The sequence below is a fragment of the Oncorhynchus masou genome, chromosome 11 (genome assembly GCF_036934945.1).
Source record: "Oncorhynchus masou masou isolate Uvic2021 chromosome 11, UVic_Omas_1.1, whole genome shotgun sequence".
Lineage (NCBI taxonomy): Eukaryota > Metazoa > Chordata > Actinopteri > Salmoniformes > Salmonidae > Oncorhynchus > Oncorhynchus masou.
In genome coordinates this window covers 20,712,473-20,736,921 of record NC_088222.1, presented here as the reverse complement: position 1 = coordinate 20,736,921, position 24,449 = coordinate 20,712,473, and the positions used below count along the sequence as shown (strand labels likewise).

At 42.3% G+C, this 24,449-nt stretch overlaps 1 protein-coding gene across 3 annotated transcripts; it reads left to right on the top strand.

The window, feature by feature from the left end:
- Positions 1-201: 201 nt before the first annotated feature.
- LOC135548299 (ran-binding protein 3-like) lies at positions 202-24,146 on the top strand. 3 transcript variants are annotated; one of them, XM_064977751.1, is made up of 14 exons: positions 202-644; positions 6,573-6,634; positions 6,799-6,829; positions 6,944-7,015; positions 7,298-7,360; positions 8,396-8,461; positions 14,358-14,455; positions 15,369-15,466; positions 15,806-15,878; positions 17,195-17,276; positions 17,620-17,747; positions 17,935-18,055; positions 18,184-18,534; positions 23,188-24,146. In XM_064977751.1, exons 1-14 carry the CDS (start codon positions 425-427, stop codon positions 23,232-23,234), a joined length of 1,512 nt encoding a protein of 503 aa, XP_064833823.1. In that variant the 5' UTR covers positions 202-424; the 3' UTR covers positions 23,235-24,146. The 3 variants fall into 3 exon arrangements, with proteins under 3 accessions (XP_064833823.1, XP_064833822.1, XP_064833824.1); XM_064977750.1 differs by having other exon boundaries at positions 14,358-14,512; XM_064977752.1 differs by lacking the exon at positions 8,396-8,461 and having other exon boundaries at positions 14,358-14,512.
- The last annotated feature ends 303 nt before the right edge of the window (positions 24,147-24,449 follow it).

Here is a 24,449-nt window from a genome sequence, read left to right as displayed (position 1 = left end):
TGTATTACCTACTTAATAGGTTACATCGTCTAAGCTATAGCGGGTAAATCTGTATGATTGCTCAGAATAGCATTTATTTGTATTTTTGGGAAATGTTTTTAATGGCATAAGAGGAGTGAATTTAGCGCTACAAACTGATTGAGGGTGCTGCCCCGGCTAAATCACTCAAGCCTTACCACGCCCACATTTCACAAGCAGCCAGGAGCCATGCTCGGTAGTAAACACGGGATATGACTTCATTTAAACACGCAGCAAAGGCTACGCGACAGACAACTGACTGGAGAGTGCCAAAATCAACAAATCAGGAGTATCAAGCTTTTGACACCAAAGGAGCAAATCGCCACCTTTATCTGGATTCTTCTTTATTTTCTTGAGGTTGTGTTTATTTTACTACGGTGGTTTATCACCTCTTCAGATCCGAAGAATGAGAGGGAATCTTTCCCCGAACGAAGATATTTCAGGGTGTTATTCAATGATGCCTGTCTCGGACTTCCATGAAAAGCCGTCCTGTACGATGGAGCCCGCGGACAGTATGTGTGGAGCGGGAGGAGCTGTCACCGCCAGACCGCTGATGGGGAACACCTCTTCGTGGCATCACTCTGGGGATGGAGGATGCGCGCAGGACGGAGCTGAGGAGTTAAACGGTATGGTTGTCATTGCGTCTCACTTTTTTAAAGTGTCTTGAACAGATCTTGACTGCTAGATAATAATATGAATAGATTTGTAGACCTTAATATAATCAAGGTTTTGTTTTTATTTTTTGAGATTATGTTTTTAGTGCCATAATGCCACGTGTGATTAATATTCCCCATATATTCACATATATTTGGTTTCATGGGCATTTTAAAACACAGCAGCCTTACTAATCATAATTGAAATACTAAATGCACACTGAAGAGTCCTGTCTCTCTCCGGTTTTGAGGTTTATTTATAGCTTGATCTTAGTAGGCCCTACTGCAAACATGAAACTCATTCACAGAAAAATATTTGGAAAAATACACAATTGTTTACCTTAGCACATGTACATATCATTGCTCTTCTTTGCTCTTTTAGTAGTGACATAAATATTTAGTCGACACTCATAATGAACACACACATACACACATACACACATACATACATACATACATACATACATACATACATACATACATACATACATACATACATACATACACACACTGTATCCTGATGCAATATCTCTAGGGTTCTTATCTTATTTAACTTCATAGAGCACACATGCACAGAAGCATGGACACAGTATATGTGTGCTCTGGACAGGTTCTTAGCTCAGGCCTGTTGATTTTCTGGAAAACAATGCAGGAGGATGAATGTATGGTTCTGTCATTTACCTGATTTAAAATACAGTTATAGCTTGGATCTTGGTATATTTATATTAAAGTTATAGCTTGGATCTTGGTATATTTATAATACAGTTATAGCTTGGATCTTGGTACATTTACAATACAGTTTTAGCTTGGATCTTGGTCCATTTATAATACAGTTTTAGCTTGGATCTTGGTACATTTATAATACAGGTATAGCTTGGTACGTGTTGCTTTTGAACCAAGCCTGTAACCTTTTGCACATTCATGTCTAACCTATAGGGATGAGTTGACATTCTATGGTTGCAGGGTTGTCATCTGCAGCTCTGTCACCCTGGTGTAACACAGTGGGATGTGTCAGGAATCAGGGATGAAGTGAGTGCATTGGAGAAGTGCTGTATGTGTAAGACGTGATCGCATCTCATCCCAGGGGGAGTGGTTATTATTTACCCCCCACTTGAGGTTATAGACTCCACTAATGAAAACGAGGACCAGGTCAGGCGAGCTAATTCCAGTTTTCTCCACCAAGCTACCAAACTAGCTAGCTCTGGTAATGGACAATGACTAGGCTCTTTCTCATGTTCCAGCGTGAACACTGAGATATCCCCCCTCCCTCCCCCATACCCAAACTACAGTCCCTATAGTTTAGTGTTATAGGCACCCACCGTCCTCTTTTAGATTTCCAATCACATGTCTGTTCATGTTTCAGACTGAAGTGACGAAACATACTAGATTATTCTATTGCTAGGTGGAGAAGAAGAAAAAACATCTACAAGAGAAGCAGAGCAGTTAACCAGAAGTTCTGGATTTGAATGTTTTCCTGGGGGCCTTAACTAGAGTGATTTGGATGTATAGCTCTCAGTAAGTTCAGAAATACTGTCTTGTTACCGGTACTTTCAATGGTAACCATGTTTAGCCCCGCTGTTTGCTGTAGGGGAAATAATAAACAGGCTGAGATAGTGTTTATTAAGGTCGAGTTAAGAGGCCATCGAGGTAACCAAATTATTAAAGATTAGCACAATAGATCATCAATAAATTACAAATAATTCCTGATATTCCCAGGGAAATCAAATGCTCTTAGGACATTCAATCCGGTAAGATCTTATTTTCTCCTAATTTCTCAGTAAAAGTCTGTTTTCGTTCAGAGCTGCAGAGCTAACAGAGATATGACAAGTGATTCATGAGGGTGTGACTGAGGCCTCGGTGAGTTAGATATGCCCGTTCCCATAGTTGGAAGTTGTTGTAAGTAGCCCTGCATTCCTATGGTGGTGAAGCACCCCTTATAATAGCCTGTTAGAGGCCCAGTCTGGCTTATGGGCTCAGGAGTAAGACAGCATCCAGGGGGAGCTCTGTGTGTGTGTGCTTGCATGTGTTAGACCCTTTGCAGGAGGTCCATGGCTGGAATCTGGGGCACCAGCAGAGTTAAGATTTTCCTTGCAGCATTTCCTGTTCAACAGAAGGCCCCAAACGTTTTCCTAAAATGGTATCTGTGTTCATACAGTGTGAGGTCCCTATATATATATATTAGGAAAGCCCTCTCTTTTATCAGAAAGAGTAAGTAGCCTTGCACAAGCCTTCGTACAAGGACACCCCCTGGACAGGACACTACTCTATCACAGGGCCTTAGCCCCAATCTATCTCCTTAATGTTGAGTGCCAAGCAGAGACGCATCAGGTCCCAATTTTACAGCTTTGGTATGACTCAACCAGGGATCAAACTCTCAGTCTTGCAATCTCAGGGCAGACACTCTAACCACAAGGCCACTGAGTTGGTTCAGGAATAGACATCGACGCTTGTTCCGCTTTTTTTACATTATTCCCCTCTAATCAAGGACTGATTTAAGACCTGGGACACGAGGTAGGTCCAATTAAGTATCAGGTAGAACAGAAAACCAGCAGGCACTGGACTTCGTAGGGTAAGAGGGAAAACGCCTGGTGTATTGCACTGGTGGGTGACATTTATTAGTTCAGGCTTGTGGCTGAAATTCACACTGTAAATATTGTTTTGTTGAGTTCCCAAATCCAGAACTCACATTCTTCTATTAGAAGAATAATGCTGTTTTTGTCTGACTGGTTTATATCCATGTCTGTAACCATCTGTCTGACCATAAGGCTGTGATGCAACTGTATGCTGGCCACGTGGTCTTTCAAGTTGTTTTGTCCTTATGTTACCCCAGCTCCCCAAATGAAGCCCAGATGTTATGCTAGATTGAGCTATTGTTGTGTTGCTCTCGTTTGGAAGATCTGAGAACGGTTGCTGGAACCACTGAAACCCCACTTGGGCCCACAGCCAGCACGTGTGTGAATAGAGGCTGTCTTCATAACAATTGACAGTAGGTACGCTCAACTAGGGGGAAGACAGGGGGAGGCAAGGCAGCTTTATGAAGGGGATGGGGCTTGGTGGGGGCTTGGAGCAAAGCATTGTCCCCCCACGTGAGTGTTGTGTGGGCAGCTGCTGGTTGTGACATGGCGGAGTGATTTTTTTCCCCCTGTTCCTCTGCCCCTTTAACCCCGCCCAGCCCCGGAGTGACATTCTGATTGAGACCAGAGTAGCCTAGTTTGAGGCAGCTTTTAGGGGGAGTGCCCCCCGCACCAACCCACTCCTGCTCCTAACAGAGACAAGGAAATTTGAGAAAATGTGCGTGCGTGCATGTGTGTGTTTAATGGGCTCTCCTGTGCGTCTCTTTCTCAGGGCAGTGGTTTGTGGAGCCCTGCCACTGCTGGCAGTGGTGTTTATGGCATATTTAGCGTCTGCCAGAAGAGAAGCTCACTGCTTCTTTACAGGCCCGTTAAGTTACCACTAGCAGAGGACAGAGAGAACAAAACATACTTCAACAAACAGTTCAATCTCTCCTCAACAAACAGTTCAATCTCTCCTCTGTGCCTTCCAAATCCTGAAACTAGGGGACATTAAACAATATTTTATTCAAAATCTGTACAGAAAACAGATTCCAACCAAATGAAAGTATTACCATGGAAAAATTACATGATTCACTTTTAGAGTAGGCCTACTGTTTTTTTAGTACCTGCTGCTGAAAGGCTCTGTTGAGGTCTTCATACAATAAAGACTAGTTAGTTGTGCCTTCCTTATAAAGTCTGCAATAGAATGGTCTACCTGTGAGTATCAATTCTCTTTGGGAAGCCTCAGGAAATATTTATGATCCGCTCCTGCAATGAGCATGAACAGGGCATGTGCATCTCTATTGATGTCAATCTTCATAGATCACCATTTAATGGTCCTCGTCTCTGAGTGATTGGGTCTTGCCTTAGTTTGCAGTGCTCCTCAGGTTTTTCTACCAGATACAAGCATGTTAGGGTTTTTTCTCTTTGAGAAAATAAAAATGTAAAAATTGATTAATGTATAGACAGACCTTGTCAGCAATATTCCAAGGAATGCTCTTTTAAGCAGAAAGGAAGCTAGCTTAATTTATTTTTCATTTCATAAATGGCAAGCATGTCTGTTCATGAAACGTGTTTCTTTAGTACTCTCCTCTCTCACTTATGTAATGACCCTTTCAATCCGTGATGTGGAAAAAGAGCGGCTGTCATAAAGAGTTGCCTGCTCTCTGGCGCTAGACTGACAGTGTGCATCATGTCAGGATTTTCTCATGACGTCTGTTACGTATGGCCCTCAGCCGAGGTCCGGGGCTGTCTGACCTCTGGACACTCAGACCTATGGTAACTGAGACACTGTCTGCCCAGACAGAAGATAGGATATGGGGGGATGAAAAGGAGAGAGAAGGAGAGAAGAGTAGGAAAGGTTAGTGGAGATTCGGGAAAGAAGAGTTGAGATGGAGGAGATGCAATGGGTTTAATTGTTACTGTATATTTGCATTGTCTGGGGTGACCAAACTCAACTGTGAGTAGTACGGTACCTGACCAGTGAATAAGTATTTTCCCACAGTAGCGATGGCATCACCTATGTGTCAGGGGGGATACACAGTGCTCCTATTTACACTCAGCAAAAACACTCTACCTTATACACTGATGATCACCCTTCTATGCTGTTACATTCAGAGTAATAGGCACTTGTCTCTGGCACCACTTGACTGTTGGAGTGTTGTGTAAACTAATTGCAATTCCATTTGTGGTGCCCTGCTGTTTGTCTACAGTAGGTCATGTGACTGGAAGCTTTTAGAGTTGGACTGTAGAGTTAATAAGTAGAGCTTGCTCTGATTTCCCCAGGAGGTCACAGACAGGATTACTGTGGCTTGTGGTAGAAATAGCCTCCATTGACCCATTACTGTACTTTTTATCTGTCAAATAAAGCTGAACAACTGCATAAATGCAAAAAGCAAACACGTTTCAATGTTAATCATCAGTATATAGGACACATTAATCAGTTGCATCTGACCCGTCAGTTGTCTTTAGAATAGACTGCTCACACCATGGACTTTGGTGAATTCCAAGTGATCATCTGTCACTGACTGTGAAGTGTGAATGCCATCTTTCTCCATGCCCATAGTGAACACAGTCACTGACTGACACAGCACTGGCAAATCTCCACATGTGAATTAGCACACCACAAGACATTAATAATTGACTCTAAGCTGAGTTGATCATATGAGGTCAGATCAGTGACAGAGTCCCTGTGTATTTATAGCCTCCATACAGGTCTGGGCCAGTCTCAGTCAGTTTGACCCAGAGCCAAGCCTTGGCGTCTGGTGCATAGTTGGCTCACACCTCCACTGCTATCCCATCACTCAGCCCTGCCACAGTGGGCTTGTCCCCAGCGTCCAGGGCCTGTTGTCAGGCTGTGTGGTTACATAAGAGGCCTTGGATGTCAAAGCCTCCATTGATTAGAATAATACATTGGGGTGGGATGACGATGGACATCTCCAGTCAGAACTGTGGTCAGAACTGTGGGCGAGCCTAGAGATCTCACCGCTTTTTGGGTCCTTGTTTAGTTGGCTGTGTGTTTTGAGGGTTAATTGAGGAATAATACATGTAGTAGGAAACTACTCTTAAATTCAGAACAGTGCTACTGTTGATTTTCCTAACTTTGCATTTTAGTGTCTTGGCAGAACAGTGTGTAACGACAGATCACAGTCTCAAGTCATTTCCCTGGTTACGTCTTTGTGGTTTCAGTAACAAAATTAGGAAAAGTGTTTTCCTATTTGAATTTAAGTAAACGTTTTTAACTCAGTTACGGTTTAGCTAAGATTCACTCATGGATAATGACTCAGTCGCTGTATCAAACTTCAACAAGGATAATTCTCTAACTGTGCTATAATCTGTCTTTTCACAGAGAAAACGATGCTTGCCCCACCGGTGTTCGTATTTCAGAAGTCTTTCACGCTATCCATGAAGGTAATCTGAATCATATCCTGAAGGGTAACATGTTGACAGATGATGCGCATGCATTATTAAAAAGCAGTTGCTAATCAAAAGGATACATTCAGAAACATGTAATGGAAGAATATGTATCATTAGTTTTTATTTCTGAACTTTCTTTCTGAACTGATTTTCTACAGAGGAGAGCAGAGAGATGGGAGGAGGGATCAGGTCAGCATTATGTCTGCTGCATGTCATAACGAGCAAATATTTTGATGAATCTCTGTTGCTTTCTATTGCATTGGCAGTAATATATTTATGTGTACTTGGCTTGGTCTCCAATAGTTGTGGGAATCAGTCCAAACAAACGAGTCCGATCCTTCACATACCCTAATCCTAACAGTAGAATGAGGAAAGGTGAGTGTTCAGAAATATCAATTTGCAGAAATTGTCTGCCTACTCTATTAAAAAAATACATATATACATATACATATTATGGTATTATTACCACCAAACGTAAACATTTGAGGATTGAATTCTAATTCCTGTTCCTCAGTGTTACTCTCCTTTGATAAAGGCAAAAAAAATATTCTTTTTTTTCTTTCTTTTTTTTACAATCTCTACTGACATTTCATCTACAGTATATACACAATGCTGCTGGTTAACAGTACTTTTATTTTTTCTCTGCGTCTCTGACAGCCTCCTGTGACAGCAGTAGACGAGTGCGAACAAATTCCCACTCTTTTCCCCCACCGCCTCCAGGTAAACAACCGCACCCCTTACACAAGACCTGTCATCTCTCTATTATCTCTATCCTTTCATCCATCCTTTCTAAGCTGTCCCCTAGGGCATACAGCATACTGTCCTCTAGGGCATACAGCATACTGTCCCCTAGGGCATACAGCATACTGTCCCCTAGGGCATACAGCATACTGTCCTCTAGGGCATACAGCATACTGTCCTCTAGGGCATACAGCATACTGTCCCCTAGGGCATACAGCATACTGTCCCCTAGGGCATACAGCATACTGTCCTCTAGGGCATACAGCATACTGTCCCCTAGGGCATACAGCATACTGTCCTCTAGGGCATACAGCATACTGTCCTCTAGGGCATACAGCATACTGTCCCCTAGGGCATACAGCATACTGTCCCCTAGGGCATACAGCGTACTGTCCCCTAGGGCATACAGCGTACTGTCCCCTAGGGCATACAGCGTACTGTCCCCTAGGGCATACAGCGTACTGTCCCCTAGGGCATACAGCGTACTGTCCCCTAGGGCATACAGCCAGTATTTCCTCTAGGTCCATACATTCCAGTCACACCATCCATGTAAAGGGTTCTTTGGCTGTCCCCATAGAAGAACCCTTTGAAGAACCATTTTTGGTTGCAGGTAGAACCCTTTCTATAGAGGGTTATATTTGGAAACCAAAAAGGTTCTACCTGGAACTAAAAAGGGTTCTTCCTGGAACCAAAATTGCTTCTCCTACGGGGACAGCCGAAGGACCCTTTTAGAAAAAAAATGTGTATAGATTCCCAGCAGCCACTTCAATGCAGCTCCCAGTATCTCTTTCCCCTGATCCGTTTCAGTTTCACTCTGTCACTGCAGCCCTCACCTGCTCATCACAAATCACCAACATGACACACTATTGGTACCGTGGAACCCTCACTGCTCATTGTTGGCCAAGTCTGGTGGTCACTTTGACATAATTGTGGAGCACGTTTTAACTTTAATCATATATGATATGTCTGTCTGTGTGAACTCTTCTGACGGATCTCCTCTCCGCTCTTTCCTAGTCTCAAGATCAAATGTCTTCATGCCTTCAAATCTGTGCAACCGGGCCAACATTTCCCCAAACAGAGGCAAATATCCATTCTCTGGTCTTATGTTTACATTTTGATGTGCTAAAATACCTCTAATTATCTAATCAAATGTCAAATCAAATGTATTTATATAGCCCTTCTTACATCAGCTAATATATCAAAGTGCTGTACAGAAACCCAGCCTAAAACCCCAAACAGCAAGCAATGCAGGTGTAGAAGCACGGTGGCTAGGAAAAACTCCCTAGAAAGGCCAAAACCTAGGAAGAAACCTAGAGCGGAACCAGGCTATGAGGGGTGCCAGTCCTCTTCTGGCTGTGCCGGGTGGAGATTATAACAGAACATGGCCAAGATATCTAAACAACGTACAAACCACACTTAATCACTATTCTACATACTAATACATTCGGTGAGATTTCAGACCCCTTGACTTTTTCCTCATTTTGTTACCTCACAGCCTTATTCTAAAATTGATTCAACATTTTTACAAAAACTCATCAATCCACACACAATACCCCATAATGACAAAGCAAAACCAGGTTTAAGAAATGTTTGCTAAATTATTAAAAATTAAAAACAGAAATGCCTTATTTACATACAGTTGAAGTCAGAAGTTTTCCCCAGTGGGTCAGAATTTTACATACACTCAATTAGTATTTTGTAGCATTGCCTTTAAATTGTTTAACGTGGGTCAAACGTTTTGGGTAGCCTTCCACAAGCTTCCCACAATAAGTTGGGTGAATTTTGGCCCATTCCTCCTGACAGAGCTGGTGTAACTGAGTCAGGTTTGTAGGCTTCCTTGCTCGCACACGCTTTTTCAGTTCTGCCCACAAATGTTCTATAGGATTGAGGTCAGGGCTTTGTGAAGGTCACTCCAATACCTTGACTTTGTTGTCCTTAAGCCATTTTTCCACAACTTTGGAAGTATGCTTGGGGTCATTGTCCATTTGGAAGACCCATCAACTTTCTGACTGATGTCTTAAGATGTTGCTTCAATATATCCACATCATTTTCCTCCCTCATGATGCCATCTAGTTTGTGAAGTGCACCAGTCCCTCCTGCAGCAAAGCACCCCCACAACATGATGTTGCCACCCCCGTGCTTCACGGTTGGGATGGCGTTCTTCGGCTTGCAAACCTCCCCCTTTTTCCTCCAAACATAACTATGGTATTTATGGCCAAACAGTTCTATTTTTGTTTCATCAGACCAGAGGACATTTCTCCATAAAGTACAATCTTTGTCCCCATGTGCAGTTACAAACCGTAATCAGGCTTTTTTATGGCGGTTTTGGAGCAGTGGCTTCTTCCTTGCTGAGTGGCTTTTCAGGTTAGGTCGATATAGGACTCATTTTACTGTGGATATAGATACTTTTGTACCGGTTTCCTCCAGCATTTTCACATGGTCCTTTGCTGTTGTTCTGGGTTGATTTGCACTTTTCGCACCAAAGTATGTTCATCTCTAGGAGACAGAATGTTTTTCCTTCCACGGCTTCGTGGTCCCATGGTGTTTATACTTGCATACTATTGTTTGTACAGATGAACGTGGTACCTTCAGGCATTTGGAAATTGCTCCGAAGGATTAACCAGACTTGTGAAGGTCTACAATAATGTTTTGATGTCTTGGCTGATTTCTTTTGATTTTTCTATGATGTCAAGCAAAGAGGCACTGAGTTTGAAGGTAGGCCTTGAAATACATACACAGGTACACCTCCAATTGACTCAAATGATGTCAATTAGCCTTTCAGAAGCTTCTAAAGCCATGACATCATTTTATGGAATTTTTCAAGCTGTTTAAAAGGCACAGTCAACTTAGTGTATGTAAACATTTAACCCTCTGGAATTGTGATACAGTGAATTATAAATGAAATAATCTGTCTGTAAACAATTGTTGGAAAAATTACTTGTGTCATGCACAAAGTAGATATCCTAACCGACTTGCCAAAACTATAGTTAATAAACAAGACCTTTGTGGAGTGTATGAAAAACAAGTTTTAATGACTCCAACCTAAGTGTATGCAAACTTCCGACTTCTACTGTAAGTATTCAGACCTTTTGCTATGAGTCTCGAAATTGAGCTCAGGTGCATCCTGTTTCCATTGATCTTCCTTGAGATGTTTCTACAACTTGATTGGTGTCCACCTGTGGTAAATTGATTGGACAAGATTTGGAAAGTTACACCTGTCTATATAAGGTCCCACATGAGGTCGAAAGACTTGTCTGTAGAGCAACGAGACAGGATTGTGTCAAGACACATATATGCAGCATTGAAGGTCCCCATGACCACAGTGGCCTCCTCCATTCTTAAATGGAAGAAGTTTGGAATCACCAAGACTCTTCCTAGAGCTTGCCGACCGGACAAACTGAGCAATCGGGGGAGAAGGGCCTTGGTCAGGGAGGTGACCAAGAATCCAATGGTCAATCTGAAAGAGCGCCAGAGTTTCTCTGTGGAGATGGGACTTGGGAGAACCTTCCAGAAGGACAACCATCTCTGCAGCACTCCACCAATCAGGCCTTTATGGTAAAGTGGCCAGACGGAAGCCACTCCTCTGTAAAAGGCACATGACAGCCTGGTTGGAGTTTATCAAAATGCACCAAAAGGACTCTCAGACCATGAGAAACAAAATTCTCTGGTCTGATGAAACCAAGATGGAACTATTTGGCCTGAATGCCAAACGTCACATCTGGAGAAAACCTGGCACCATCCCTATGGTGAAGCATGGTGGTGGTAGCATCATGCTGTGGGGATGTTTTTCAGAGGCAAGGACTGGGAGACTAGTCAGGATCGAGGGAAAGATGAACGGAGCAAAGTATAGAGAGGTCCTTGATGAAAACCTGCTTCAGAGCGCTCAGGACCATAGACTGGGGTGAAGGCTCACCTTCCAACAGGACAACAACTCTAAGCACACAGCCAAGACAACGCTGGAGTGGCTTCAGGACAAGTCTCTGAATGTCCTCGAGTGGCCCTGCCAGAGCCCGGACTTGAACTTGATCAAACATCACTGGAGAGACCTGAAAATAGCTGTGTAGCAACACTCCCCATCCAACTTGACAGACCTTGAGAGGATCTGCAAAGAAAAAGGGGAGAAACTTCCAAAATATAGGTGTGCCAAGCTTGTAGCGCCATACCCAAGAAGACTCGAGGCTGTAAAAGCTGCCAAAGGTGCTTCAACAAAGTACTGAGTAAAGGGTCTGAATACTTATGTAAATGTGATATTTCAGTTTATTTTTAATACATTTGCAAACATTTCTAAAAACCTGTTTTTGCCTTGTTATTATGCAGTATTGTGTGTAAATTGATGACTATTTAATTCATTTAAGAATAACGCTGTAACATAACACTTCTGCGAGCAGGCCTTTCTAATCGACCTGGCTTGGGTATCCTGGAAGGATATCCCATCAGTAGAGGATGCCTGGTTGTTATTTAAAAGTGCTTTCCTCACAATCTTAAATAAGCATGCCCCTTTCAAAAAATGTTGAACTAAAAACAGATATAGCCCTTAGTTCACTCCAGACTTGACTGCCCTTGACCAGCACAAAAACATCCTGTGGTGTACTGCACTAGCTTTAAATAGTCCCTGCGATATGAATATTTTCAGGGAAGTCAGGAACCAATATACACAGTCAGTTTGGAAAGCAAAGGATAGCTTTTTCAAACAAAAATTTGCATCCTGCAGCACTAATTCCAAATAGTTAAGGAAAACTGTAAAGTCCATGGAGAATAAGAGCACCTCCTCCCAGATGCCCACTGCACTGAGGCTAGAAAACACTGTCACCACCGATAAATCCACGATAATCGAGAATTTCAATAAGCATTTCTCTACGGCTGGCCATGCTTTCCACCTGGCTACCCCAACCATGGCCAACAGCTCTGCACCCCCCGCAGCAACTGGCCCATGCCTCCCCTCTTCTCCTTCACCCATATCCAGACAGCTGATGTTCTGATAGAGCTGCAAAATCTGGATCCCTGCAAATCAGCTGGGATAGACAATCTGGACCCTCTCTTCCTAAAATTATCCGCCGTCATTGTTGCAACCCCTAAAACCCCTCTTTCGTATCGTCTGAGATTCCTAAAGATTGGAAAGTGGACGCGGTCATCCCCCTCTTCAAAGGGGGAGACATTCTAGACCCAAGACATTCTAAATCCAAGTGAACAAACTGATCACCGACCATTTCGAAACCCACCGTACCTTCCCCACTATGCAATCCGGCTTCCAAGCTGGTCATGAGTGCACCTCAGCCACTCTCAAGGTCCTAAATGATATCATAACCACCATCGATAAAAGACTGTACTGTGCAGCCGTCTTCATCGACCTGGCCAAGGCTTTCGACTCTGTCAATCACCGTATTCTTATCGGCAGACTCAACAGCCTTGGTTTCTCTAATGACTGCCTCGCCTGGTTCACTAACTACTTCTCCAATAGAGTTCAGTGTGTCAAATTGGAGGGCCTGTTGTCTGGACCTCTGGCAGTCTCTATGAGGGTGCCACAGGGTTCAATTCTCGGGCAGACTCTTATCTGTATATATCAATGATGTCGCTCTTGCTGCGGGTGATTCTCTGATCCACTTCTACGCAGATGACACCATTCTGTATATATCTGGCCCTTCTTTGGACACTGTGTTAACAAACCTCCAAACGAGCTTCAATGCCATACAGCACTCCTTCCATGGCCTCCAAGTGCTCTTAAATGCTAGTAAAACTAAATGCATTATCTTCGCTGCCCGCACCCACCTGACAAACTAGCATCACTACTCTGGATTGTTCGGACTTAGAATATGTGGACAACTATAAATACCTAGGTGTCTGGCTGGACTGTAAACCTTACTTCCAGACTCATATTAAGCATCTCCAATCCAAACTTAAATCTAGAAACGGCTTCCCATTTCGCAACAAAGCCTCCTTCACTCATGCTGCCAAACAAACCTTCGTAAAATTGACTATCCTACCGATCCTTCACTTCGGCGATGTCATTTACAAAATAGCCTCCAACACTCTACTCAGCAAATTGGATGCAGTCTATTAGAGTACCATCCGTTTTGTCACCAAAGCCCCATATACTACCCACCACTGCGACCTGTATGCTCTCGTTGGCTGGTCCTCGCTACATAGTTGTCGCCAAACTCACTGGCTCCAGGTCATCTATAAGTCTTTGTGAGGTAAAGCTCCGCCTTATCTCAGCTCACTGGTCACCATAGCAACACTCACCCGTAACACACGCTCCAGCAGGTATATTTCACTGGTCACCCCCAAAACCAACACCCACCTTTGGCCGCCTTTCCTTCCAGTTCTTTGCTGCCAATGACTGGAACGAATTGCAAAAATCACTGAAGCTGGAGACTTATATCTCCCTCACTAACTTTAAGCATCAGTTGTCAGAGCAGCTTACCGATCGCTGCAGCTGTACACAGCCCATCTGTAAATAGCCCATCCAACCAACTACCTACCTCCATATTGGTTTTTCTGCTCTTTTGCACACCAGTATTTCTACTTGCAAATCCTCATCTGCACATCTATCACTCCAGTGTTAATTGCTAAATTGTAATTACTTCGCCACTATGGCCTATTTATTGCCTTCCCTCCTTACTTCATTCAGACACTGTATACAGATTTTCAATTGTGTTATTGACTGTTCGTTTGTTTATCCCATGTGTAACTCTGTGTTGTTGTTTCTGTAGCACTGCTTTGCTTTATCTTGGCCAGGTTGCAGTTGTAAATGAGAACTTGTTCTCAACTGGCCTATCTGGTTAAATATAGATGAAATTAAATAAATAAATAAAATGTGGAAAAAGTCAGTCTGAATACTTTCCGAATGCTCAGTTTAGTATATTTTTTATTCATACCTGATCGTAAGACTGACTTTGAAGGACAGAATTTGATTTAAGTCTCTTTTTACTCCTCCTTCTCCTTCCCTCCTTTTCTATTCCTCTCATCTTCTGTGTAGTGACACCTCTGAACAGGGTCAGAAGGTCATTACTTCAGCCTGCACGTCTCCTCGCCCCTCAACCCTGGAACAGCTCCTCACAGCCACACCTATCTGAGGTATTCTACAACTCTCTTCGCCCCCTCACACAGAGTGAAACGAGAGAACTCTCTCAGGTAAAACATTAAAAGAGAACTCTCTCAGGCCTAAAAGTATTTCAATAATAAAATTATTATTAGTTGGGGTTGTGTCATTGCCTGAGGGACCCACATACTCTTCTCAGAGAAACCTATTCACTCACTGCCAGTTTATAAACCCAAACACCAAAACCAGTTTGAATCAGTTCTGTCTATTGGAAATTATTGTGCAATGTTTTTTTTGTTAAGGTCTCTCTGAATGCTTAAATCGCTTTCTCTCTACTCCCAAACTTGCTACATCAACACACTCAATTATATAATAGCTTATGGCTTCAAAATGTATTTTATTTTCTATTTACACAAGCATTGTGTTGAATTATTTGACTCAAGAAAGTACCAATCCAATGTACAGTCGTAGCCAAAGGTTTTGAGAATTTGCTACTTCAGTGTCTTTAGATATTTTTGTCAGATGTTACTATGGAATACTGAAGTATAATTACAAGCATTTCGTAAGTTTCAAAGGCTTTTATTGACAATTACATGAAGTTGATGCAAAGAGTCAATATTTGCAGTGTTGACCCTTTTTTTTCCAAGACCTCTGAAATCCGCCATGGCATGCTGTCAATTAACTTCTGGGCCACATCCTGACTGATGGCAGCCCATTCTTGCATAATTAATGCTTGGAGTTTGTCAGAATTTGTGGGGTTTTGTTTGTCCACCCGCCTCTTGAGGATTGACCACAAGTTCTCAATGGGATTAAGGTTTGGGGAGTTTCCTGGCCATGGACCCAAAATAGAGGTTTTGTTCCACGAGCCACTTAGCTATCACTTTTGTCTTATGGCAAGGTGCTCCATCATGCTGGAAAAGGCATTGTTTTTTTGTCCCATTCCCACAGGTGAGCCATGATCCTTCAAATGATGTCTCCAGCATCTCAACAGACTGCTCCTCCACTGTTGGTCTATTACATCAAAAGAAACCCTACCAAGTTCACAGGTACGCAGAGGACCTAGTTAATGTAACAGTAAAGATGCAGGGTGTCTGGTTGGGTCAAGTCTGTGCAATATTTCATTTTTACAGCCTCACAGCCACTTTAAACTGTATATTTGACAGTTGACATTCTAATTGAGGGCTACCCACTCCAGGTCAAGGCATGGATTAGTTAAACCAGGGGTTTCGGGTTACGTGTTAATTTTCAGTCCAGACCCAGGACTGGACAGTCTTGCTTCAATCCAGAGACCTTACAGAGTTTTCCTGTCAGAGCTATGTGGGGTCTAGGGGTTTAGTTCCCAGCAGTGATTCTAAACCTGCTGACCTCTGGTTCACACTCCACAGATCGAAGCCAGACGGTACCACCTCAGACAGGGTCCAGTTTGTGTTTGGGGAAAACATGAGTGAAAGAGTCTTGGTGAGTTCAGCAAGCACCACTGACATACACTACATGACCAAAAGTATGTGGGCACCTGCTAGTCGAACATCTCATTCCAAAATCATGAGCATTAATATGGAGTTGGTCCCCCCTTTGCCGCTGTAACAGCCTCCACTCGTCTGGGAAGGCTTTCCACTAGATGTTGGAACATTGCTGCAGGGACTTGCTTCCATTCAGCCACAAGAGCATCAGTGAGGTCGGGCACTGACGTTGGCCGATTTGGCCTGGTTCGCAGTCGGCGTTCCAATTCATCCCAAAGGTGTTCGATGGGGTTAAGGTCAGGGCTCTATGCAAGCCAGTCAAGTTCTTCCACACCTCACTCGACAAACCATTTCTGTATGGACCTCGCTTTGTGCATGGGGGCAATGTCATGCTGAAACAGGAAAGGGGCTTCCCCAAACTGTTGCCACAATGTTAGTAGCACAGAATCGACTAGAATGTCATTGTATGCTGTAGCCTTAAGATTTCCCTTCACTGGAACTAAGGGGCCCGAACCATGAAAAACAGCTCCAGACCATTATTCCTCCTCCACCAAACTTTACAGTTGGCACTATGCATTTGGGCAGGTAGCGTTCTCCTGGCATCCGCCAAATCCAGATTCGTCCGTCTGACTGCCAGATGGTGAAGCGTGATTCATCACTCCAGAGAACGCGTTTCCACTGATCCAGAGTCCAATAGCGGTGAGCTTTACACCACTCCAGCCGACGCTTGGCATTGCGCATGATCTTAGGCTGGTGTTCGGCCACTCGGCCATGGAAACCCATTTTATGAAGCTCCAGACAAACAGTTATTGTGCGGATGTTGCTTCCAGAGGCAGTTTGGAACTCGGTAGTGAGTGTTTCACCCGAGGACAGATGATTTTTATGCGCTTCAGCACTCGGTGTTCATGTTCTGTGAACATTTAGGCCAATAGACATTTCCATGTCATAATAACAGCACATACAGTGGACCGGGGCAGCTCTAGCAGGGCAGAAATTTGATGAACTGACTTGTTGGAATCCTATGACACCATCCTATGATGGGGCCACGTCTCTGAGCTCTTCAGTAAGGCCATTCTACTGCCATTGTTTGTCTATGGAGATTTCATGGCTGTGTGCTCGATTTAGGTGTGACTGAAATAGCCGAATCTACTAAGGGGTGTCCACATACTTTTGTATATATATTGTACTTATACAGTAGCAATTTGCATAGGATGACTATGAAATATATGATGTCATCACATTTTTATTAGTTTAACTGTGTTACCAAACACATCATATTTACAGAAATGCTCTCACTTTCTCACCCTCATATAGAGACCACAGAAATCCCCTAGCAGTGAAGATTCTGATTGCAGCTCTGATTCTGAGTCTTCCACCTCTGAGTCAAGTTATAAAGGTAAATCATTAAGCGGGTCATAGTGTTTTTACATGAGTACACAACTCTGGTCCTCGATAGCCAGTACCTTAATGGCCACAGTGTCTGCTGATCCACCAAGACTGTGGTCCAAGGCTGCATTTATACAGGCAGCCCAATTCTGATCTTTTGCCCAATTATTGGGAAAAGAGATGACCTGATCAGTCAAAAGACCAATTAGTAGAAAAATATTAGAACTGGGCCGCCTGTGTAACCCTGCCATAGAGGACTAGAGTTGTGCACCTCTGTTCTAATAGCGATTGACTGCCTCTTAGTGGATGCCTTTCAGAACTGCAGCTGAGGTTCTGTCTGTGTTTGCTGATAGGTGCTGTGTGGAGCAGTCTGAGGGAGTCTGCTGCAGCTTACACAGCATCCTGTGGGAGGCAGCATATGCTGAGGCTCAGGCGGGTTCAGCTGTTCACTGGGGAGGAGAAGGAAAGCAATGTGGTCCAGGTGAAGACCTATAGGACTGACTCATGCCAGATCTTGCAATGCCTGGTGCCTGACGGCACAGTCGATAACGTGGCATGCAATGTCTGAGCAGGGGAATGTGACCATTATGTTGAAATAGGAAGTGACCAATGCCTTCTGATATTGCTAAAGACAGTGGTGTACCTTTTCAATTTTTTTCTTCTTTTAGCTGACCTGCAGACTGTTTGTCCTGGAAAAAGGAACTCCGTCATGGACTGAGCGAGGAAGAGGAGTCCTGCGACTCAATGATCTAGCATCAGGGACCAAAAGAGGGCTTCAGTCCAGGATAGGTGAGTTTACCATGAGGTAGTTTATTATTCCCATCACTCTGATCAACATCTGCACGTCTTTCTGAGATTTCTTAATGTTTCTCATCCTCAGTAAATCTCTTACACCTGTCGCCCTCTGATCAAAACAGTGATGAGGCACCAGGGCAGTCTCAAGGTTATCCTCAACACCAAGCTCTGGCCACACACACACCTACGTCGCCCTGCCCGCCGGAACCTCCAGGTGACGGCCACTGACATGGAGACTCAGGCTGTTCGGGTGTTCCTCATTCAGGCCAGCGCCAGGGACGTGGCTCGCCTGTACGTGGCCATCCACCATCGGCTGGTAGGCCTACGGGCCAGTGCTGCTGGGAGGGAGGCAGAGGCTGCAGGGGGCAGGACCAGGGAGGGCCACTGCAACAGTGAGAATGAAGAGGAGGAGGAAGAGGAGAGACAACAGAAAGAAAGAGAAGAAAGGCTGCTATTGACACGATTGCGACCTGGTAAGAGTGAATAGCAACAGTGATAGGGATGTACTCTACAGTTGTCTGAGATTATCCCTTGCTCTGTCACCTACACACTTGTATGTCTATGACTAAGTCCAATGTTTAGCGCATTGTTTGTCCTGTGTAAAAAAAATGTTTGGAATTTTTGCTTAGTTTGAGTAAGGGAACACTCATCCTCCAATTGATGTCTGTTGGGAAGTCACGTTACTAATCCCCAGTCCACATTCCAGAGTCAGAGGGGTTGGGTTAAATGCGGACGATACATTTCAGTTGAATACATTCAGTTGGACAACTGACTAGATACCCGCCTTCCCTTTTCCCTTTCCCAGGGGGAGCTGTTAGCAGGTGGTAGTCATAGACCTTCAATCTGCCACTGGCAAACCCCGCCACATAAAACACTGAGTAACAGATGGATCCCCATCATGGTGGATTACATCCCTAAAGGTCTCAGGCCTAAAAAGATTAGGTTATTTTTTGTACCATTATGAAAAAGAGAAGAGAACACTAGATTAGTGTTTTTTAATTGATGTACCTTGAGGAACTCTCAGGTGTGCCGCAAAACTTTTCCCAATCTTGACAATTTTTTTGAACACTCACTTCTAAATGTGACCTGTTGAATGCACATGGAATTTGGACTTGGTGCTCCAATGCTGCTCAGATAATACACGGAACCAAAATATAAAGCAACATGCAACCATTTCAGAGAATTTTACTGAGTTAGTAACTTTATTTGTCACATGCGCCAAATACAACAAGTGTAGGGAGACCTTACAGTGAAATGCTTACTTACAAGCCCTTAACCAACAGTGCAGTTCAAGAAGATGGCTTGGGGGCAGTATTTTGACATCTGGATGAGAAGTGTCCCTAAAGTAAACTGCCTGTTACTCAGGCCCAGAAGCTAGAATATGCATATTGGTCGATTTGGATAGAAAACACTCTAAAGTTTCCAAAACTGTTAAAATAATGTCTGTGAGTATAACAGAAATGATATGGCAGGCAAAAACCTGAGGAAAATCCATCCAGAAAGTGGGATTTTTTTGATGTGGGTATTTTCAATTAAATGCCTATAGAGTATCTAAATGGTTAGGACCCAGATTGCAGTTCCTATGGCTTCCACTAGATGTCAACAGTCTTTAGACATTGTTTCAGGCTTGTTTTCTGAATAGTGAAGAAGAATGAGACCCTTTTTGTCAGTGGACTGAGGAAGAATGCAGAGCTGGTTTGCGCATGTGACCGATTGCGCGCCCTTCGTTGTTTTTCCTTTCTATTGAATACACTATTGTCCTGTTGAAATATGATCGATTAATTATAAACATTGTTTGACATGTTTCGACAAACTTTACCAGTACTATTAGGATGTATTCGTCTGCATGTATTGACCGCCTTGGAGCCAGTGGATTACTGAACATAACACGCCAACAAAACTGAGTTGTTGGGATATAAAGAAGGACTTTATCGAACAAAACAAACATTTATTATGTAGCTGGGACACTTGTGACTGCTACCATATGAAGATCTTCAAAGGTAAGTGATCAATTTTATCGCTATTTCTGACTTTTGTAATTCCTTTACTTGGTTGTAAAATGTTTGTATGCTTTTGTAAGCGGGTGCCGTCCTCAGATAATCGCATGGTATGCTTTTGCCGTAAAGCCTTTCTGAAATCTGACAAAGCGGCTGGATTAACAAGAAGTTAATCTTTAAACCGATGTATAAGAGTTGTATTTTTTATGAAGGTTTATGACTATTTCTGTATTTTGAATTTGTCGCTCTGCAATTTCACCGGATGTTGTCGAGGTGGGTCACTAGCGGAACGCCTGCACCAGAAAGGTTAAGAAAATATTGACCAAATAAAGTAAAAAATAATAAAAAGTAACATAATAACAGGGCTATATACAGTGGGTATCGGGACCGAGTCAGTGTGCGGGGTTACAGGTTTGAGGTAATTTATACATGTAGGTAGGGGTGAAGTGACTATGCATACACTGCCGTTCAAAAGTTTGGGGTTACTTAGAAATGTCCTTGTTTTGAAAGAAAACTTTATTTTTGTCCATTAAAATAACATCAAATTGATTAGAAATACAGTGGAGACATTGTTAATGTTGTAAATGACGATTGTAGCTGGAAACGTAAGATTTTTTATGGAATATCTACACAGGCGTACAGAGGCCCATTATCAGAAACTATCACTCCTGTGTTCCAATGGCACGTTGTGTTAGCTAATCCAAGTTTATAATTTTAAAAGGCTAATTGATTGTTAGAAAACCCTTTTGCAATTATGTTAGCACAGCTGAAAACTGTCGTTCTGATTAAAGAAGCAATAAAACGGGCCTTCTTTAGACTAGTTGCGTATCTGGAGCATCAGTATTTGTGGGTTTCGATTACAGGCTCAAAATGGCCAGAAACAAAGCCCTTTCTTCTGAAACTCGTCAGTCTATTCTTGTTCTGAGAAATAAAGGCTATTCCATGTGAGAAATTGTCAAGAAATTGAAGATTTCCTACAACGCTATCTACTACTCCCATCACAGAACAGCGCAAACTAGCTCTAACCAGAATAGAAAGAGGAGTGGGAGGCCCCGGTGCACAACTGAGCAAGAGGACAAGTACATTAGAGTGTCTAGTTTGAGAAACAGACACCTCACAAGTCCTCAACTGGCAGCTTCATTAAATAGTATCCTCAAAACACCCGTCTCAACGTCAACAGTGAAGAGGCGACTCCGGGATGCTGGCCTTCTAGGCAGAGTTGCAATGAAAAAGCCATACAATGGGGCAAAAAAGTATTTAGTCAGCCACCAATTGTGCAAGTTCTCCCACTTAAAAAGATGAGAGGCCTGTAATTTTCATCATAGGTACACTTCAACTATGACAGACAAAATGAGAAAAAGAAATCCAGAAAATCACATTGTAGGATTTTTAATTAATTTATTTGCAAATTATGTTGTTGGAAAAACTATAGTTTTTCCAACAATTGTTTACAGACTGATTATTTCACTTATAATTCACTGTATCACAATTCCAGTGTGTCAGATGTTTACATACACTAAGTTGACAGTGCCTTTAAACAGCTTGGAAAATTCCAGAAAATGATGTCATGCCTTTAGAAGCTTCTAATTGCTAATTGACATAATTTGAGTCAATTGGAGGTGTTCCTGTGGATGTATTTCAAGGCCTACCTTCAAACTCAGTGCCTCTTTGCTTGACAGCATGGGAAAATCAAAAGAAATCAGCCAAGACCTCAGATTTGATTTTTTAGACCTCCACAAGTCTGGTTCATCCTTCGGAGCAATTTCCAAACGCCTGAAGGTACCATGTTTATCTGTACAAACAATAGTACACAAGTATGAACACCATGGGACCACGCAGCCATCATACCGCTCAGGAAGGAGACGCGTTCTGTCTCCTAGTGATGAACGGACTTTGGTGTGAAAAGTGAAAATCAATCCCAGAACAACAACAAAGGACCTTGTGAAGATGCTGGAGGAAACGGGTACAAAAGTATCTATATCCACAGTAAAACGAGTCCTATATCGACATAACCTGAAAGGCCACTCGGCAAGGAAGAAGCCACTGCTCCAAAACCGCCATAAGAAAGCCAGACTACGGTTTGCAACTGCGCATGGAGACAAAGTTTGTACTTTTTGGAGAAATGTTCTCAGGTCTGATGAAACAAAAATAGAACTGTTTGGCCATAATGACCATCGTTATGTTTGGAGGGAAAAGGGCGAGGCTTGCAAGCCAAAGAACACCATCCTAACCGTGAAGCACGGGGGTGGTGGCATCATGTTGTGAGCGTGCTTTGCTGCAGGAGGGACTGGCTACCCGAAACGTTAGACTCAAGTTAAACAATTTTTAAAGGTAATGCTACCAAATACTAATTGAGTGTATGTAAACTTCTGACCCACTTGAAATGTGATGAAATAAATAAAAGCTGAAATAAATAATTTTACTATTATTCTGACATTTCACATTCTTAAAATAAAGTGGTGATCCTAACTGACATAAAACAGGGATTTTTTTACTAGGATTAAATGTCAGGAATTGTGAAAAATTGAGTTTAAATGTATTTGGCTAAGGTGTATGTAAACTTCCAACTTCAACTGTATATAAAAACATTGTCACAGGAATTAGATGATTTGCTGTATGGATCAAATGAGATGGAGGTCATCACCACTAAATAAATTAATATGGAAATTTTAGGTGTGCCGGAGGATATTTTATCCCATCAAGTTGTGGCACAGTTTTCAAAAAAAGGTTGGGAACCACTGCACGAGAGATGAGAACTAGGTGTTGCTGTTTATCTAAACAATTATCCACTTGTTATTCCTTGCAACAACCTCTCCTTCAGCCTCCTTGAACTTGTATGTCAATAAGACCCTAAAATTAGCCCCATATCAGCTAACCATGCATAAATCACATTCCAGTGGAGGACAACTTATTTCCTCTGGAGCAAAACATGTGTTGTCCCTGTAGAAACTTAGTGGAGACCTACATGACATGAGAATTCATCCTGAACAACCCTTAACATGGCCATTTTGTCATTGTGCATTTACCAGACAAAACACTGTGCTGCAAAACATAAAGCTATTGTATAGAAATATTACAATATTTTCACTTACACACGTTCCATAACATGTCTGTCTTTCTCCTTTGCAGTGGTTTGTGATTGGATACACAGTAAACCTAGTTTGGATTCTTGGTGACATGACATCATATCCTGACCTGGACCATCTGAACAGAACTTTGGCTGTAATGGAACAGCGGGACAAAACATCAAGAGACAGCTTGCAAGTACTTACTGTCTATTGAGCTACCATGACTGCCTTCTTTTAACAACAACACAAATATATGATCATTCTATTGCCGTACTTACTTTTGTACTTCACGTTATTGTGGCAGTGTGCAAGGGGAGGGTAAACTGTCACATTATGACAGAGGGAATCTAGATGTAATGACTGATAAAAAACTATTGTATTTATTTTTTATTTTATTATGCATTTATAATGAATCCAACTGTTCATGCTAGTGCTATTTGTGGCTGAAGCACCCACATTAACCTTATTTGAAATATATTTAGAATATTCCCAAAAGGTTTTGTTCTTCTGTGTTTCTTTTTTAAGCATTATGTTTTATATGTTGTAAGTGTTTTAAAAACACCTTATGATCAACGTAATGATTTTGAAACCATTTTTTGTAGGTCTTTCACTACAAACAGAATATAATATGTATTTATCTATTTCAACTGTGAAACAAACAAAATAGCTTTATTGTTAGCTGTGTCATTTATACAGTACATTACTGACATAAACAACAATCTCAAGGTTGTGGTACACTCACCTTTTCTACACAGTACTAAATGCATGCCTCTGCCTACCTCTAATTGCCACAAATGTAAGAAAACATTTAAATGTTTTTAATGGATTTTAAGTTCTATTACCTAGTGTATTGTCAAAAGCAATTAACTTAAAAGGGTAATCCTGCATAAAAGCAAACATGACTAGCATCTAGTTCCTATTCTGATATGTATATATTATATTAATCTGCTTCTGGTAATATCACCATGTTATGTGAGCAGTTATGTCATCGTGATTGATAAAACTGATTTTCTGATACAACTTTTGAGTTTATCATAATTTTTCATGGTTGTTGTTGCTGAGCTGATGTTACTAACAAAAACGGTATCTTGTCCTCTAGTCTAGTAGGCCTGCTTTCATCTATCCAGTGTTTTCAGATCAGTGCAGGCGAAGGAGAGAAGACAAAGGTATCCCACTTTGGACAATGTTTGCCAAATTAATAGCTGATGATTTTCCTTCATGAACACTGAAGGACTGGTAAGGTTCCATTCATATTGGTCTCATATTTCTAGTGTTTTCAGGTGACAAAAGGAAAGGAGTCTAGGAAAGGAATCTATTTAGACA

Coding starts and splice junctions, on each gene's coding strand:
- LOC135548299 (XM_064977750.1), top strand. CDS start 425: ATGAGAGGGAATCTTTCCCCGAACGAAGATATTTCAGGGTGTTATTCA. Junction 17,748..17,934: donor AGGAAAGCAATGTGGTCCAG/GTGAAGACCTAT, acceptor TTCTTCTTTTAG/CTGACCTGCAGACTGTTTGT. Junction 18,535..23,187: donor ATTGACACGATTGCGACCTG/GTAAGAGTGAAT, acceptor TCTCCTTTGCAG/TGGTTTGTGATTGGATACAC.